Here is an 18117-nt window from a genome sequence, read left to right as displayed (position 1 = left end):
ATGTCAGCCAGAAACAACTTTTAAAAAACTGTTTGCTGAGATGAAAATATTGATTTTTCTTTTTCTTTCCAGTTGCTGGAGAGACTACTCATTATCTGTGGTTTATATTTGCTATTAACTCACAACAGAAACACTCTTTTTAGTTCTTTATTTATGGTAGGTCAAATCATTATCACAACATTCTCCAATATCAATATCATATGTTTTCCTAATGTATTGCCCTAGTTTCAAGCAACTTCATAGTTTTGGATCTCCATGGTATTTTGCATTTCATGATTTAAAAATACGTGGGTTTTCTGGACCCCAGGCTTGCCATTTCAGCATCCAGGGTGTTTTATGATGAAGCTCTTGTGAGGTATAAGTAGTAGTTGTGAGGTAAGTATACTGCATCTGATTTCTCAGTGCATTTTCTATTTGTGCAAATTTTATCTTACAGGAGCATTTTGACTGCAATACTTGGTAGACCTTTATACTCCAAATGCTTTGTATTCATTCTCTAAATGCCAATAAGCGATATAATACATGGTGGCAGCCACCTGCCCCTTTGCACCTACAAATGAGTAGCTGAGATGCTAAAGGGACCATAATGACATTAAAAAGGAAACGAGAGAAAAATCTGAATTAATTGCTACTAATATGGTCATTGCAATATGTAACCATAATATTGTGATTGCACATGTAATCGTACTCATCTTATTCCGCTTATCTGAGACTGGGTTGCGGGGGCAGCAGTCTCAGCGGAGACGCACAGACTTCCCTCTCCCCAGACACCCCCTCCAGCTCCTCAGTGGGAAGCCCGACGCGTTACCAGGCCAGCTGAGAGACATAGTCCTTTCAGTGTGTCATGAGCTGTCCCCTGGGCCTCCTCCCGGTGAGACGTGCCAGAAGACTCCTCCCTTGGAAGGTGTCCTGGGGGCATCCGGAAAAGATGCCTGAGCCACCGCCTCTGACTCTTCTCAATGTGGAGGAGCAGTAGCTCTGCTCAGAGCTCCTCAGGGATGGGTGAGCTCCTTACCCTATTTTTAAGGGAGTACCTGGAGGAAGCTCATTTCACCCGCTATTTCACCCGTATATGGGATCTTGTTCTTTCGGTCATGATCCAAAGTTCTACTTGGTAAATCGAGAGCTATGCCGAAAGGCTCTCTTTACCACAACATACCAGTACGGCATTTGCATTACTGGGGCGGCTGCACTGATCTGTCTGTCAATCTCCCACCCCATTTTTCCCTCACTTGTGAACAAGACCCCGAGATACTTGAACTCCTCCACTTGAGACAGAAACTCCCCTCCAACCCGGAGAGGGTGAGCAACCCTTCTCTCGGTGAGAACTTTGGACTCAAAGGAGCTTCTCCTCATCTCCGCTGCTTCACACTCCCTGTGAACCGCCCCAGTGCATACTGTGGGACTTGGCTAGAGGGAGCCATCAGGACCAAGTCACCTGCAAAACAGAGAGTAAAATTCACTGTTCCTCAGACCGGACCCCTCCGCCCCTTGGCTGTGCCTAGAAATCCTGTTCATGAAAGTATTTAACAGGACCAGTGACAAAAGACGGAGTCCAACATTCACCGGGAACAGGTTTGACATGATGCCGGCAATGCGAACCAAACTCCTGTTCTGCTTATACAGAGAGTGTAGAGCTGATCCAGTGTTCCACGACCGGGACAAAACCACACTTCTCCTGAAGCTGAGGTTCAACTATCGGCTGGACTGTCCTCACCAACACTCTGGCATTGCTTTCCCGGGAGGCTGAGGAGCGTGATCCTCCTGTTGCTGGAACACATACCCCAGTCCCCCTTCTTGTGAAGGGGGATCAGCATTCCGGTCTGCCAGTCCAGAGGCATTGACACAGACCACATGCGATGTTGATGAGGTGTGTCAGCCACAACAGCCCCACATCATCCAGAGACTTGAGGTACTCAGGGCAGATCTCATCTACTCTCGAAGCCTTGCCACCATGGAGCTTTTTGACCATTTCGGTAACTGCGGTCTGGGTGATGAGTCCCATTCTGAGTCCTCAGTCTCTGGTTCCACCAGGGAAGATATAACAGTAGGATTGGGATCCTCAAAGTACTCCTTGCAAAGCCAGATAATGTCCCCTGTCGAGGTCAGCAGCTTTCCATCCCCACTGTAAACAGTGTTGCCAAAGCACTGCTTCCCTCTGTTGAGGCGTCGGACAGTTTGCCAGAAATGCTTCAACCTCCTCCCAGGCCTGAGTTTTTGCCTCTGCTCCACCGGGTTCTGGGATTGCATAGCAGAAAAGCTCTCCCGGAGGTGGGAGTTGAATACGTGACTGACCATGGGCTCCGTCAGGAATTCCCCGCAGACCTTCATTATATGCTGGTGCCTGCCAATTCTCTCTGGCTTCCTCCTCTTCCAGTGGATCCAACTCCCCACCAGTTGGTGATCGATGGACAGCATGGCCTCTCACTTCACCTGAGTGTTCGTGACATGAAGGCAAAGGTCCAGAGAGATGATTACAACGTTTATCATCGACCTCCAGCCTAGGGTGTCCTGGTGCCGAGTGCACTGATAAACACACTTATGCTTGAACATGCTGTTTGTTAAGGAGAGTCTGTGACTGGCACAGAAGTCCAAGAACGAAACACCATTCAGGTTCAGATTGGGTTTCAGAGCTCACCCTGTGGCTGGACGTGAGCCCAACTATTTCTAGCCGATATCTCTACCTCACACACAAGCTCTGGCTTATTATTATTATAAAAGGTTAAGTATGTGGTGCAGCACAAATTCGCTTAAATAATCCTGTGTATGCCTTTTAGTATTTAACGTGTTTATCCAGATGTACAGGATGCCGATATATCCCATTGCTAGAGATGTGATTGCCTGTGTTGTTTATTCCTGAGAATGTAACATTAGAATGTAACAAAACCTTGATTTGTCAGTCTATTCAAAACTATACTTTTGCCTCTATTTGTTTTAAAAGAGCTTTGTTCTAAAGATGAGTGCTAAAGGATGATCCTAAGAGTGTCCTGACTTTTCCAATAATTTTAAATGAATGATGGATTTTCTCTTACCTTCCTGTTGACATTTACAGGGAACCAGTATTTTTAGATAAACGGAGCTGATGGTATTTCACAGATTCTCACTTTGTCACTTCAACAATTACACCTTTTTTAAAGGGGTCCAAGTCCTAATTAGCAGAGCTGAACCACGCCATCTCCATCTCTTAATTTAAACAAGGGTTAATAAACCCACTTCCCACAATATTTGATATGCATTGTCATTTTTGCCATAAATAAAATGTTAGGAGTATTGTTGTAATTATCATATAAGCCCAAGGAGTTCATCATCATTAATGTTTCCTTATAAGACTGTTACCAGTGACAGTTGTTCATGCATCAATAACATTGAGAACTGGCAAAGGACTGCCTGAGGGTGGAGTCCTTTAAAATAAACTGAATGACGAACAAAAAATACAGGTCCTTCTCAAAATATTAGCATATTGTGATAAAGTTCATTATTTTCCATAATGTAATGATGAAAATTTGACATTCATATATTTTACATTCATTGCACACTAACTGAAATATTTCAGGTCTTTTATTGTCTTAATACGGATGATTTTGGCATACAGCTCATGAAAACCCAAAATTCCTATCTCACAAAATTAGAATATTTCATCCGACCAATAAAAGAAAAGTGTTTTTAATACAAAAAACGTCAAATAATCATGTACAGTTATGCACTCAATACTTGGTCGGGAATCCTTTGGCAGAAATGACTGCTTCAATGCGGCGTGGCATGGAGGCAATCAGCCTGTAGCACTGCTGAGGTCTTATGGAGGCCCAGGATGCTTCGATAGCGGCCTTTAGCTCATCCAGAGTGTTGGGTCTTGAGTCTCTCAACGTTCTCTTCACAATATCCCACAGATTCTCTATGGGGTTCAGGTCAGGAGAGTTGGCAGGCCAATTGAACACAGTGATACCATGGTCAGTAAACCATTTAGCAGTGGTTTTGGCACTGTGAGCAGGTGCCAGGTCGTGCTGAAAAATGAAATCTTCATCTCCATAAAGCTTTTCAGCAGCATGAAGTGCTCCAAAATCTCCTGATAGCTAGCTGCATTGACCCTGCCCTTGATAAAACACAGTGGACCAACACCAGCAGCTGACACGGCACCCCAGATCATCACTGACTGTGGGTACTTGACACTGGACTTCTGGCATTTTGGCATTTCCTTCTCCCCACAGACTTCTCACTGAGGTGCTTTGATACAGCACTCTGGGAACAGCCTATTCGTTCAGAAATGTCTTTCTGTGTCTTACCCTCTTGCTTGAGGGTGTCAATAGTGGCCTTCTGGACAGCAGTCAGGTCGGCAGTCTTACCCATGATTGGGGTTTTGAGTGATGAACCAGGCTGGGAGTTTTAAAGGTCTCAGGAATCTTTTGCAGGTGTTTAGAGTTAACTCGTTGATTCAGATGATTAGGTTCATAGCTCGTTTAGAGACCCTTTTAATGATATGCTAATTTTGTGAGATAGGAATTTTGGGTTTTCATGAGCTGTATGCCAAAATCATCCGTATTAAGACAATAAAAGACCTGAAATATTTCAGTTAGTGTGCAATGAATCTAAAATATATGAATGTTAAATTTTCATCATGACATTATGGAAAATATTGAACTTTATCACAATATGCTAATATTTTGAGAAGGACCTGTAAGATTGGTTCAAACCTGCAGCTATGCTTAGTTAAAGAGAAATTGTTTTTAGTCTCTGAATGCACCACCTTCTTTGGTTCCTAAATAATTTAATTCAGACACTCAGCTGCCATGAAATTTGTGGGTTGCATAACCAATGAGGTGATGCATTAAGTGAAAACCAATTAATGCCTATTAATATGCTAACATGTCACCAAGTGGTCAGGGCAGTTTGCAGACATCCAAACGAATGAAAGAAAAAGAAACATATCAGCAAAAATCATTCCAGCTGCACAGCATCCAAACGCAGAGGGAAAAGTCATCCAAAAAGCTGTTTCAGACTGAAAAGGAGAAATTGAAGTTTTTTTAAAAAGTAAATTTTTAGTTTTACCCACTTTAGCTGGAATAGCTTCAGTGACCTGTATCCTCATTAGCTGAGCCTTGCATATGCCCCTTTTCCACTGGCTCAATTTGGTCCTACTCGACGCCAGTCAGTTCGCTTGGTGAGCGTTTCCATTACAGTTTTTTCCATACCGGTACCTACTTACCGGGGCTGAGTCGGGACTACATGTGACGTGACCAGACTGCTTTTCACTGATTGGCCGTGGGAGGAGGAGAAATTAGAAGGTTTTCGTTGAGACAGTGCAGGGAAAAGTTAATAAAACTCAAGAGCAACTACAATAATATTAAGGGCCACAGTGGCTGGAGCAGGTCAAACATGTAATTTTACCATTTACGGGTCATATACCATGCCTGAAGGGTGACAGAAAAGAAAAAGGACAAATCAACTTTCTGCAGAGCGCTGTATGTAATAACATCCTAAATCAACTGATCACACATAAAATCAACTGTTCAAAGGCACAAACACTTCCCCCAAAACACAGAAAACAAAACCAAATGAAACAACTTGTTTGATTTGGAAATTTATTTACGGTCGTTTAGCGAACCAGCATCTGCAGGAGGAGGGAGCAGGCAGAGAGCAGCTGCCCGTAATCAGACTTCCTGCATCGGACCAAACGAGAGGATGAGCCCGCTGAATCCGCAGAGCACGAATATCCAGCCTAAAACTAACTTCACACATCCTTGTGCTCGTTATTGCCATAGCTGAAAGAAAAACTTCCTCATAAAATATGATGTTACTTGCCTTTAACCCTCATCAAATGTACTTATTAATTTTACAAGATAAAAAATATCATCAATGCTAACATTGTGGAGAGCAATTATCCTCCTGATCTTTTGAAAGATGTCATCCGAACAACTCAAAATGGCATCATATAATAATTTATTCCCCTCAATTTTATCTGCTAAGGTAACCAGAGCTGAATGAAGTTAAAGAAACTCCACCATCCTTCATAAACCTTGAGTTGGTACAGTAGCTGCTCAGGGAGCAGGTACCCAGGAAACTAATCTCTTTCTAAGGCTCAGCCAATGAGGATGCAGGTCCAGCCTGTTGACATTGATTGGCCCACAGGCATTAAGTTGTAGAGTGACATTATGAAGTAAATAGGCCATGGGGGAAAAAAAATCACCCTTATGAAATAAAAGCTGGCTTTTTGAAATAAAAGTTGACTTTTAAAAAATGACATTTTGAAATAAATAAAAAACTGCTGAAATTGCATAAAAATAGCCTCAACACTGTCAACTGCAGTGGGTCTCGACCGGATCAAAGTCGATATCAAAGAAACGGGGACGCTTGCTGGAGACTTTGTGGGTCTAAAGGAGCCAACCACTTCCATATTTTTTGGGACTGCCAGGTAATAAAACCATATTGGGAAGAGATCCACAAACATATTGAAAAAATATTCATTGTAAACATTCCATTCAAATGCGAAACGTTGTACTTGGGCAACCTACAGTTGGTCACATGGACCAATAACGACAAAAAACTGCTGGCTATACTACTGGCAGCCAATAAGAAAGCCATTACAAGGAAATGGCTGAAACCACTGTTGATGAATGGATTGAAATTGTTCACCGGATTTTTTCTATAGAAAAGATTTCTTTTTCCCTCCAAGTTGAAAAAGGAAAATTTTATAAGATCTGGACCAAATGGACTGAGCATGTAAAACCAATTAGATCTGACTTCTGTTGATTGTTCTTGTGAATTATGCGTCCTGCCCTTTTATGTCCTTGTGGTTTTTATTGTCCGAGGTGGTGCAACCCCCAGTCTCTGTTCAACTATGTTCATTTTTGTTATCATTCACAACTAAAATTAGTAATAGTCGGTAAAAGAAAATACCAGAAAGGCAGTATGGACAAAATCATTTGGACTCTCAGCTTATATCCTCATGTACGACCTTTAATGGGTAAAACTGTAATTAATGAAAGTGATGGAATCTGTCTTTGTAAATAAAAAAATAATTAGAAAAAACAAATAGCCTCAACAATAATTTCAATTATTAGGTAAAAATTTTAGATGAAAATTATTTTATATTATAAAGCTGACTTGTAATGGAAAATGAAATATATTTCATAATAATGAGCTGAGAATTTAATATGCATTCAATTATTTCACAATTTCATTGTCACATTAAATCATTATCTATTATTTATTGATGTAGATACTTATTTCATAATTTTTCATTTATTTATTTAATTTTGAACACTTTGGCATTCCATATCTTGCATGTCAAGTTACCCCACAGCTTCCCATTGAGATCAAGATCACTTCTCAGCTTGGATGTGGTGGATTTACTGATGGGTTTTGGGTAATGGTGATGGTTTCACATGCAAGGTTTTTTTTCTGCAGTGCTTGGTTTAAGTTAAGCAAGTCTTCTTTTCTGTTGTCCAGATAATTCAGTTTTAGACTCATCAGACCAAAGAACATTACGCCAGAAATATTGGTCTTTGTCTGCATTCTCCCTGGTAAACATTGCTCTGACCTTTTATGTTTTTCATAGATTAAATGTTTCCTCCTTTACACAACTCCCTTGACAAAAAAAGTATGCAGTCTCTTTTTGATTGCAGAGTCATGCTAACAATAGCAAAAGCCTGCTTTAAGTCTAGAAATGTCATTTTAGGATTTTTAGAGACTTCTTTCAGCATCTTGGGATCTTCTCTCATGGTGTATTTGCTTTGACATCCAACACGAGCATGTGGATGTTTATTTTCAAAGTCATCTGGTTTAGAGCATTGGAACAGTTGATTTCAGAAATTAATAAGTTCTCCTTAAATCATTTACAAGACATAATCTGTTTATCATCACTTCAAGAGCCAATCAAACTAAATGTCTGAGGTTTAAACAGGACATACCTCCCTTAATGTCCTGAGTAACGATGTTCTCATCATGTGCATCTAATGTGATGCACCCATATGTGTAATTATAGGCTTTCAATTAGGAAGAAATGTGGTACTGTCCTAATTTATTTCTTACCAGAAATTGTATTTTCTATCTCTATCGAAAACTTTAAAAGGCATTTTTTTTACTTTTTATCATTATATATATTTTTCCAATATTTTTAAAATTGATATTAAATAACGATATGTCTCAATATGATATATAACAAATATACTAGTCTGCCAGTTCCTGCTGCTGAAAAACATCCTCATAGCATGGGGGATGGTATTGACCTGGTGATGAGTGGTGCCTGGTTTCTTCCGAACATTACATCTGGCATTCACACCAAAGATTTCCATCTTTGTCTCATCAGAACAGAGAATTTTGTTTCTCATGGTCTGAGAGTCCTTCAGGTTCCTTTTGGCAAACTCCAGATGGGCCGTTCAGGGACGTTCCTGCTTATTTCAGAGAGACAATGCCAAGCCGCATTCTTCACGTGCTACCACAGCGTTGAAAATGTGTAGCGCATTATGAATAGCAGAATACAACAATAGAAAGCCTGGACTGTTGAGCAACTGAAGTTGTCCATCAAAAACGGAAAATAATTCCACCCACAAAGCTTCAACAATTAGTTATCAGTTCCCAAACGCTTATTGAGTGTTAAAAGGGAAGGTCATGTATCGCAGTGGTAAACATGACCTGACCCAGACCCAGCTTCTTTGGAACGTGTTGCAACAGAATGAGTAAATATTTGCAATAAAACAATAAAGTTTATCAGTTTGAACATTAGATATTTTGTCTGTGTAGCCTATTCAATTGTATATAGGTACTGAACAGGATTTGCCAATCTTTGTATTCCGTTTTTATATACGTTTTACACAACTTCATTGGAATGGGGGTTGTAGATGATCTCATAATCTATTTGCTGTGGCATCTCGTCAACATTTTTTAATCCTAATTGTTCTCAGACTGTCATGTAGTCACCATTAGCAGCAGTTGTTCTTAACAGACTGGTGTACAAACCCACATAACAAAATCAAAACTACCTTTAGCATTAAAAATGAACCTTTTGTGCATCAGAAATGTTATTTCTGTATCACAAAAATAATATAAGTGCTGTTGAGTATTGATAAAAAAAATACTGCATTTACTGTCACTGAGTCGAAATTTAGTACATACTGTTGAGTATTTTATGTATTCTTCTCGTACTTAAAATATATTAAATGTAACCCTCTTCCTTAATTAGATGATAGTATTTTGTATGGGTCAAGACTCTACAGCACAAACATCTATTTCAAGACACACACTCCATAGACAGACTCCCACATATTCATTCTTCTGTTCTCCACCAGAAGCTCCCTTATCTCTAATCCACGTCATTCGACTAGAGGCTGTGAGTCTAATGCTGTGTATTTCTCCATGTCTATTTCTTTCTAAAGATAACATTTATAAACCCACTGCCAGTACCTGGGAAACTCACAATCAGTCTTTCACAAGTACACAGCTTCACCATTATTTTCTCATTTTTATTAATCAAACGTTTATATATGTTATGAAATATGATGTTGTAATACATGTGCGTATGAAAGTGTGCAAGTACCCGCTGCTGCTATCACCTATAAAGTAGTGAGAAAGTATAACTTTTTTGAGAATGTTTTTTCCATTTATTTTCTCAATATCGTTTAAATATTGTGGCATATTCATCTGAGCTAACTTAAACACCAGCCCTGTACTTCTCCATTTACAGGAATAATTTAACTTGGGAGTTAACCACAGCTTTACCTCTTCAGTTAGTGCAGAACATGCATTATAGTATTAGGAATCTCTTATTGAGATTTCTGTTGTGTAGCCTTTCTGACAGCATTATCACAAACCCATTGGGTCAGTTGTGATGTGTGAGAAAGCTGGAAGAGTCTTACCATTCTGTAGTGTGGAGTGACCATGTGACTGGTGGTCTTGGCTCTGAGACTACTCTGCTATCACTCAGGCAATGGAAAATGCCTTTTAGGTCTCTTGATGGCTCTGTGACCCCTACACCACATTGATGGCACATCTCAGGGATAATCAGTCATCCTCTCAACTGCCCTTTTCCTCTGTCCTTGTGCACCCAGTTAACCCCAACAACATGGATCTGTGCATATGTGAAACTTCCTGCTCCTGATCTCCTGTCTTTTCTCAACTGCCTTAGCATATCCGAATTAGTGAAGGCTTCTGGTTGAAATATTTTATTACTTTTTTGCCCATCTTGGTTGCTAATTTTCTTTCTGACAAAGAATTCAATACACCCAGACACTGTTAGATGGCAAAGGGGGTTTGTTTTCTCTTGAGGCAGGTGGAGCATAGCAGACAGGGGTCAGTCCCAGTTTAAAGAAGATGGTGGTGAAAAGAAAACCCTGCTGACATTCCTTAAGAGGAAGAACTGAGTGTGAATTTGTGCCTAAAACACAGGATATTTTGAGGCAAAGAAAAATCAATGAAAATGACAGGAAACAAATACCCCAGCTGTTATTATCAATGGTTGAGAAGGACCAAAATGCAGACTCTGGAGGAGCATAGTGAGTTGAAAGAAGCTTCTATGATAGAGAAAAATACAAATTTACTAGACAAGGCTAGACAAGAACAGGGCGTGGAACAAAGGCAGAAAACTGTCATGAAACGGACATTCAATCAGGAGACAATTAACATGGATGCGCAAGAAGTCCAGGGAAGTATCTAACAGAAACCTGCCAGGAAAATAACTAGATGTATAAAGAACACTGAAATACAAAATGATAAACTAATAAGGAAAGCCCTGGAAACGTTGTCGGTGGAAACATGCGTCACCAGTTCGAAATCACAAGAACCGGAACAGGCTCCAAATCGCATTGATTGGAAAATGGTAACTCTATCCTCTTTGGGTTGCTAATAAGCACATCTATTTGACAAATTCTCAAGAGAATAAGTCTCTCTTGTAAACAGAACATTCCAGTTTGTGTTTACAGCAATGGGCTCACACTCTGTTATGTTGTACATCACTGAATATTTACTTTTAACAAAGGTAAGGAAAGTTTTGTTAGATTCATTTTTTCATTACAGTAACAATTGTTTTTGGCTATAAATCTTATATTGTGTGTTTGTGTGAATAGTTGCCTGACAAAAATAGCGTACAGAATTGACATTGAATAGGGGCTAGATAAGTGTGGAGCAATTTCCTTTAAAGCCAAGTACGAAAAACTTTAAAGAATCTCTCCCTCGTCAAAAAGTGCACCATTTGCTGCTCCATTCCTGAATTAATTTCTAACTTGCATCAGAGCAGCAGCAAAAGGAAAATTCAAACTTTTTGAAATATTGCTGGCTGCAAGTACTGCCTCATGGAATGGCCTGCAGAGCATACACAGGCTAGTAGTGTGTGTAGAGTCCAGTGTAATTAAAGGGTGCTATAGTGCTGGCAGGACTGAGGTGAAGTTTGTCCCACTCACTCAAGGGATATTTCAGGAGGTATGTTTAAGTGACAGAGTTATGAGGAATGTTCCAGCGAGACTCTGAATCTTCGCTATTAACAGGGACCCTGGCTACTGTTTGTTTAATTACAGCCCAGGTTTGTGCAGAAACGTCTTTGTTGATTTATTTTAAATCAGTAAGTAAAGAGTTTACACAAAATCTGTCTGTCTCTGTCGGTCGGTCGGTCGATCGGTCGATTGATTGATCGATCGTCGTATTTAGTTAGTTAGAAAATTAGGGTTCATTTATTTCAGAAACTCTATTTAATAAGTGAAACAAATTAATTACACACAGACTGATTTTTGTCAAGCCTTTTTTTCTGTTAATGATTTTCTGCTTACAGCTAACGAAAAGATGACAGTTATATTTAAAATATTAGTTAAATATTATAGTTATAGTTAAATATTTAAAAAAAAAACATTTTTAACACACAAATGTGGGCTTAATGAAAAGTATGTTTAATACCTGCTTAAAGGTACTTTTAAACTGACAAAAGAGCCTAACCGGGAGACATTATATATATTTACAGAAGAAAGCAGGAATTTATCAAACAATTTCCATCATGGGAAAGAGAAATTGACGTGGGATACCTCTGTGTTTATCTGGATAACAAATTAGGCTGGTGAAGCAGTCTACAAAAAGGACAGAGCAGACAGCGCTTCTTGAGGAAGCTTCAATCCTTCAGTGTTTGTAGTAAGAGGCTGCATCATCTCCTGGGGAAGCAGCATCAGAGCAATGGAACTTCAAAAAGCTCAACAAGCTAATAAAGAAGGCTGGCTCTGTTCTGAGGACTGTTCTAGAACCTCTGTAAAAGATTGTGCAAAGAAGAAATCTTCATAAAATGAAGAACATTGCAGACAACCTTGAGCATCGTCTTCATCAGACTGTCATACAGCAACAGAGTGTCTTCAGTCAGTAGCTTCCAAAGGCCAGTGTCCTGCAACTTTCAGATGTGTCAAGAGTTGGACTGCATGCTAAGGAGCTAACTAAACCATTTGATTCAGTGTGCTGAAACAGGAACACATCTAAAAGTTGCAGAACACTGGCTCTGGTCCAGGCTGCACACTGTCTGAAGAGATTATGATGCGAGCCACTTTTATGCTTTGAGTTGGATCAAGCCATCTCTGGATTGAAGGAAGGTGGGACAGAATTTGTTTCTGCTTGCTGGCTAAAAAAATAGAGACAGCAGGAAGGTTAGTTTCTAACAAAACTTTTGTCCTTTCTTTTTTGGCATACTATTTAGGGATGCCGGTTGCCTACATGTGCCTGGGCAGATTTGTTCTACAAAAAGGATATCACAAGACAAAATCCTAATTGCATTAATGACTTTATTGAATCAAGCATCAAAGTAAGTAGGCTACATGGATGTAATAGTAACCTGTATTTATCACCTGGAGCTGCATGGTGGTTAGAGTTATGAGACCGGTAGTACGGCCGACATCACACAGCAACCAAGGGCAGCAAAGATCAGGTGGCCGTAGTAGCCCCAGGCAGATACACACATGGGAATTATCCCCAGAGCGGCCTTATGCACAGAGGTAGGTCGTCAGTGAAGCACAGGAAAAGCAGCCCCCAGGCCAAAGAGGCACAGGGTAAGATGTGGGGCACCGAGAACGCTCACTCTTGTCCCAGCCACACTGGGAGGTCAAGCCCCGCGTAGCCTCTACGGCCCATGGCTGGCCCGACATGTCCTCGGGGTAGCCATACAAACAACACCCCACCAAACATAGAACCCTCTGAACCACCACATTCCACCTGTGCATAATTCAAATTCCATTACCACCCTCCCAAACCCTTTTCTTGCCCACCCATGCTTCCACAAACCCACATCCCCAGCCTACAAAGCCCCAACCACCACAGCCTCTGGCCCACCCACCGGGCTAGTTTATGCCTGGGAGATACTCCCTGCCCCACGCACAGGCAGCAGAGACAAGGCCCCAAACCGCCCAGGAACCCAGCCCAAAACTCGCCGGCACCAGCCAGGAGCAACAGCAGGGAAACAGCGGTCCATAGCCCAACCCAGCCTCAATGCTGGCGGCCACAGCACCTTCAACGCACCATCACCATCTCCAAAAGCCACAGACAGGCAGACAGTGAACGGGGGGAGTGTATATAGTCATCAGGTAAATCACCCATTCAGTTTGGACATGTGTTAGTAGGTGAGAAACTCATTTGGACCATTAGGTGTCCTGTCTAGTGCGTTCTATGATGCATTTTGTGTTGTATAAGTAGAAGGTTGGCATTTTGAGCCATTCTGAAAGCATTTGAGCAAATTGTACTCCAAAAGTTAATATCTGGTAGATAAATCAATTTCCTATTTACCTATTGTAAGTGAGATTGTAGAAAGTGAGATTGTTAAATCTACATCTGAAAATTTTATGTAGGTTTTTCAGAAAATCTTTGGGGTTTAAGTTTAAGGAAGCTAGTTATCACTAGATAAAATTCTTGGTTTATCTGTTTAATGTAAAATTAAATACATTTTATTTGTTGATATTAAAAATTATTTTTTATCAGTGCACAATATGAATCTTGTAAATAAAACGTTACTGTGATAAACTGGCAACCTGCCCACAGTGTGCCTAGTTTCTCAGCCAATGACTCCTGTAGTTATTCACCAGGTTGGATAAATAAACTGAATTCAATTCAATTCAATTTAATAAAGATCCCAGTTCATGGATCAAACACCTCATTTAGAAAAAGAAAAGTCAGTCATCATTTCAGTTACATATGATCAGACATGGATTTGGAGTTATTTGGTAAAAGACAGCCACATGTGAAATCTAGTATCATTAGGGGTGAAATAGTTCACAAAATCTGTTTATGGCTTTGGCCTCATAGTTTTTGAGTTAGCACAATGTGTAATAAAATTTTTGTCACGATTTTGGTCAGTTGTCCAGAAGTACTATACAATCCACCATTTTTGTAATTTAAAAAGTCAAGTATTCTTTAACAATGTAAAAAATGAGGCCGTTTGGCATTAGGCACCTTACAGGAGCCTTACACAACTTAGACCTGGGTGGGAGTTTTGTACATGAAGTGCTGGGACATAAAAATCCATGAAATCCACTAAAATCCATTGAGAGTGGCAGTATCATTCAGCTTGTTCAGTTCAGTAACAGCAATTGGTACTGGGCTGTTTTTACATTTAGGTACTATGAGTTTTCTTCCAGAGAGAGAAAGCTGAAACTCTGTGTGAAGGGGATAAAAGTCATCACTGAAAACATCCGTAGCAATCTGCTGTACCTGCCTGCTGTACAGGGTTGTGACTGATTGTTGTGGCTTTCCAAACAGTCTAGATGACAGTTTCACAAGCTGCTGAAGGGAACTCCACTCTTTCAGAGTTGTGCGACCAAACCATGACACCAAGGAATAGGATAAAACTGATTCCATAAAAGCACGATAAAAAAGAGGCGGTATGGTTTGGTCAGTATAAAATGGCAGAGCTACCTCAAGCAGAAGAGGTGCTGATGTAGAGATAGACACGGAGGAAATCTGAGCCCCAGACTTCCAAATGCTCCCAGAGCATGGGAACCCTGGGAAAAAGTCATTGATCACTGGGCCATAGCTGTTTTTTTAAATCTTTTTTGGAGCAGGCTAACAACAGAATCATCAGCGTACTTGAATCTGTTGTTATACCTGCTCTGACACATGTTTGTATACAGAATAAAAAGTAAAGGCAATCAAACACAGCCTTGAGGTGACCCAGTGGACACGCATTTACAATCTGAGAGACATTTGTTAACACTCACTTTATCCTATCAATCCGGCTTTTGTTCCCTTGCAGAATTAAGTGTTTTTTACATCCAGATTTAACATCCAGGTGATGTTAAAATGCTGGATTTCCTGGGCTGCTTGTGACAAAAGGTGTTCAGGAAGGAAGATTCCAACAAAGAATTTATTAAAGTGTTAAACCCTCTGAAAAAATTTCTGTAATATACCATCAAATCAGTGTTACTCTTAAATTTTCCAGCAGCACTATGTGATTTCAATAGCACTTTTAATTGATTTTAATTTTGTTATTGTAAGCATCCAAATAATAGCTGATGATGGGGATTCATGACATATCAGTGGGTGGTCTTTTAGCGTTAAAGTGTCCCAGCTCAACTCTAAAAGTGGTCTGAGGGAAACTGTCCTCAAAGCCTCAGTTCCTGCCCCCAACTAATAAGCTAATAGCTCTTGGCGATGGTGTCACTATACATCAGAAAGTAAAAGTAGCCATTTTGGGTTGGCTGGGCATCAGTGGGGAGAGCATTTATCTTGCAATCAGAAGGTTGGGAGTTTTTTTTTTCCATCTTTCCCAAGTAGGAATCAGGAAGATTATTCATGTTAAGGACCACAGGAAGGAAAAGGGGTATGATTAAATAAGTTTTACTTTTTCATACCGCTTTTTAGATGTATTCACTAAATATATATATATGCAATATGGTGTTTGTATTTACACTGAGGCATATATCTGTATGTGTTAAATGTAATATTTATAGTCTGGATTGTCTAAAATATTCATTCATTCATGTTGATGTTCCCTTGGACCAGGCAAGCCAAGTTGCCTACCTATGGGACTGCAGAGGAAAATTGCCTTTGTAGCTAAATCTAAGTTGTATAAATCTAAATCTGGCATATTTACATATTGAACTTGTGCTCATGTTAATTAATATGCATTTAAATAAATAAATACCGATCTGTGCATCAGTGAATACATGTTTGGCTGTTGTGAGTTTACTGGGATAAATGTGGCTCTAGGGGAAAGTGTTTGATTGACCAGTATAATTACAAGAGTGCTAATAAGTTCAGTCCAATCACTTCCCTTTTTAATTCATTGTCCCAATGTTACGTTTCCAAGCTATTCTGCCAGATTATTTAAGTGTGTTTATGTACTAGTTGTATATGTATATGTGTTTTTGAATACACGATAGCTTATCATTCAATAGAATGTTTTCTGATGAACACTGAATGTTTGCTTGTTGTAGTGTTCTTACAAAGTGTTGACTGAATTGTTGCTGTGATTTTTCTCCAGTGGTGATCATGTGTGCTGGAGCTGACAGGATTCGAGAGATCATGCTTGCAGTACACAGACAGCAGATGACCAATGGCAGTTTTATGTTTTTTAATGTCGATCTCTTCAATGCCTCTTCTTATGGTAAGTTCACATCCCATCACTTCAATAAATGAAATTATTATCAAAAAGGTCTATGTAGTATAGATGTCTGTAATCTTATAGGAGGAAATTAGAGTACAGTAAAGGTGTTTGTGATACATTTTGCCTTTTTTCTTGCATCTGCATCATATGACAATTTAAAATGATAAATTACATTTCTTAGAAGTTGTGTGGACATTAGATTAAAAAAACAATAATAATAATGTTATCTAATTTCTAACTTTCTTATTTAGCTTGCAAATTAGGTTTGACTATAAAAAACTTTACAGAACCGCTTTGCTGTTTACAGTCTTTTAAAATCTTTTGTCCACAACAAAGGATTTTGTGACCTGCCATGCTGGGTAGTTATTTGTTTGAGCTGTTGTAGGAAGAAATCCATTGGTTGAAGCGCAGCAGGCGAGCTGATTGAAAACACATGAAATGGACCTTCACACCTATATAAAAGCCTGGGTGTTGTGCAGCAGGGTGGGAATGTTAGATTATCTCTGCCCCCTCTATGCCATGGTTTTCCTCCATGGTCAAATTTGGTTTTGTATGGTTTGGCTTGGTTTACTTCATTTAACATTCAACATTTACATTCAACATTATCAACCATTGACATGGTTGATTGATTGTACTGACTTCATACACAGGACTATTTTATAGTTTCTTTAAAATAAATATTTGAAATTCTAACTCTTGTGTCCTTTCCGATTTTCTGTCATAACCTATGAGGCAGGTTGTGACATTGACAGAATACAAATCCTTCTTATTATTCACAGTCTTATCAGGGCTACACCTGTTTTCTCCATTTGTGGATAATGGCTCTCCCTGGAGCCCCGAAGCCTTAGAAATGGCTGTGTAATCCTTGCCAGATGATGCGTATCAGTGACTTTGTCTCACATCTGTTATTGAATCTCTTCAGATCGCCCCATGATGTGTTTTTTTTTTATCTTTTAGCCTACTTCATGTTGTCACAAAAGTTATTTTCAGGCTTCTCTTGATTCAACAGACTTGGGTGTTAAAAAATATGGTTAATCATAGTTAATTAATGATATAACATTGGGGTAATTATATTTTTACCTACAACTAAGGTTTGATAATTAGTCATTTTCTCTTAATAAAGAAAAACATCAGTTGAAGGCAGCTTTTTATATTTATTCCTGGTCATCCCTGGTAAAAGTATTTATGGGAGATGTTCTTGCTATTTCTGGATTACAAAAGTTGTTATCTCATCAGAGAGATTACCAACTCTGTATATCAGGATAACAGACATTTTTTTTTTATCTTAAGGGGAATCACCATCTTATAAGAAATGTCATTATCTTGATTAGAGGGATGATTATCTTATCTCAGGATAGCAAACATACATTTCTTGTGATAATGGGAAAATTGCCTCGTTAATGTAGGATAATAAAGGTCATAATATTGCTATAGTGGGATAAGTTTCTTTTCTCTTGGAATAACAAAAGTCATTATTTCTATGATAATGGGACAGTGGTCTCTGGACATCGTTCACAGTATGTTTTTGAGCCATGTTCTCTTTATCTTGGGACAAAGATGGTGACTCAAGT

At 39.5% G+C, this 18117-nt stretch overlaps 1 protein-coding gene across 1 annotated transcript in view; it reads left to right on the top strand.

The window, feature by feature from the left end:
• Positions 1-18117, top strand: part of npr3 (natriuretic peptide receptor 3) — a 59151-nt gene that overhangs the window by 18701 nt on the left and 22333 nt on the right. Inside the window, exon 2 of the mRNA XM_047380340.1 lies at positions 16424-16546. Coding sequence (XP_047236296.1) covers positions 16424-16546 — 123 coding nt within the window. The remainder of the gene's footprint in view (positions 1-16423; positions 16547-18117) is intronic.

Source organism: Girardinichthys multiradiatus, chromosome 12 (genome assembly GCF_021462225.1).
Source record: "Girardinichthys multiradiatus isolate DD_20200921_A chromosome 12, DD_fGirMul_XY1, whole genome shotgun sequence".
NCBI lineage: Eukaryota > Metazoa > Chordata > Actinopteri > Cyprinodontiformes > Goodeidae > Girardinichthys > Girardinichthys multiradiatus.
This window is presented reverse-complemented; position numbering and strand designations above follow the sequence as displayed.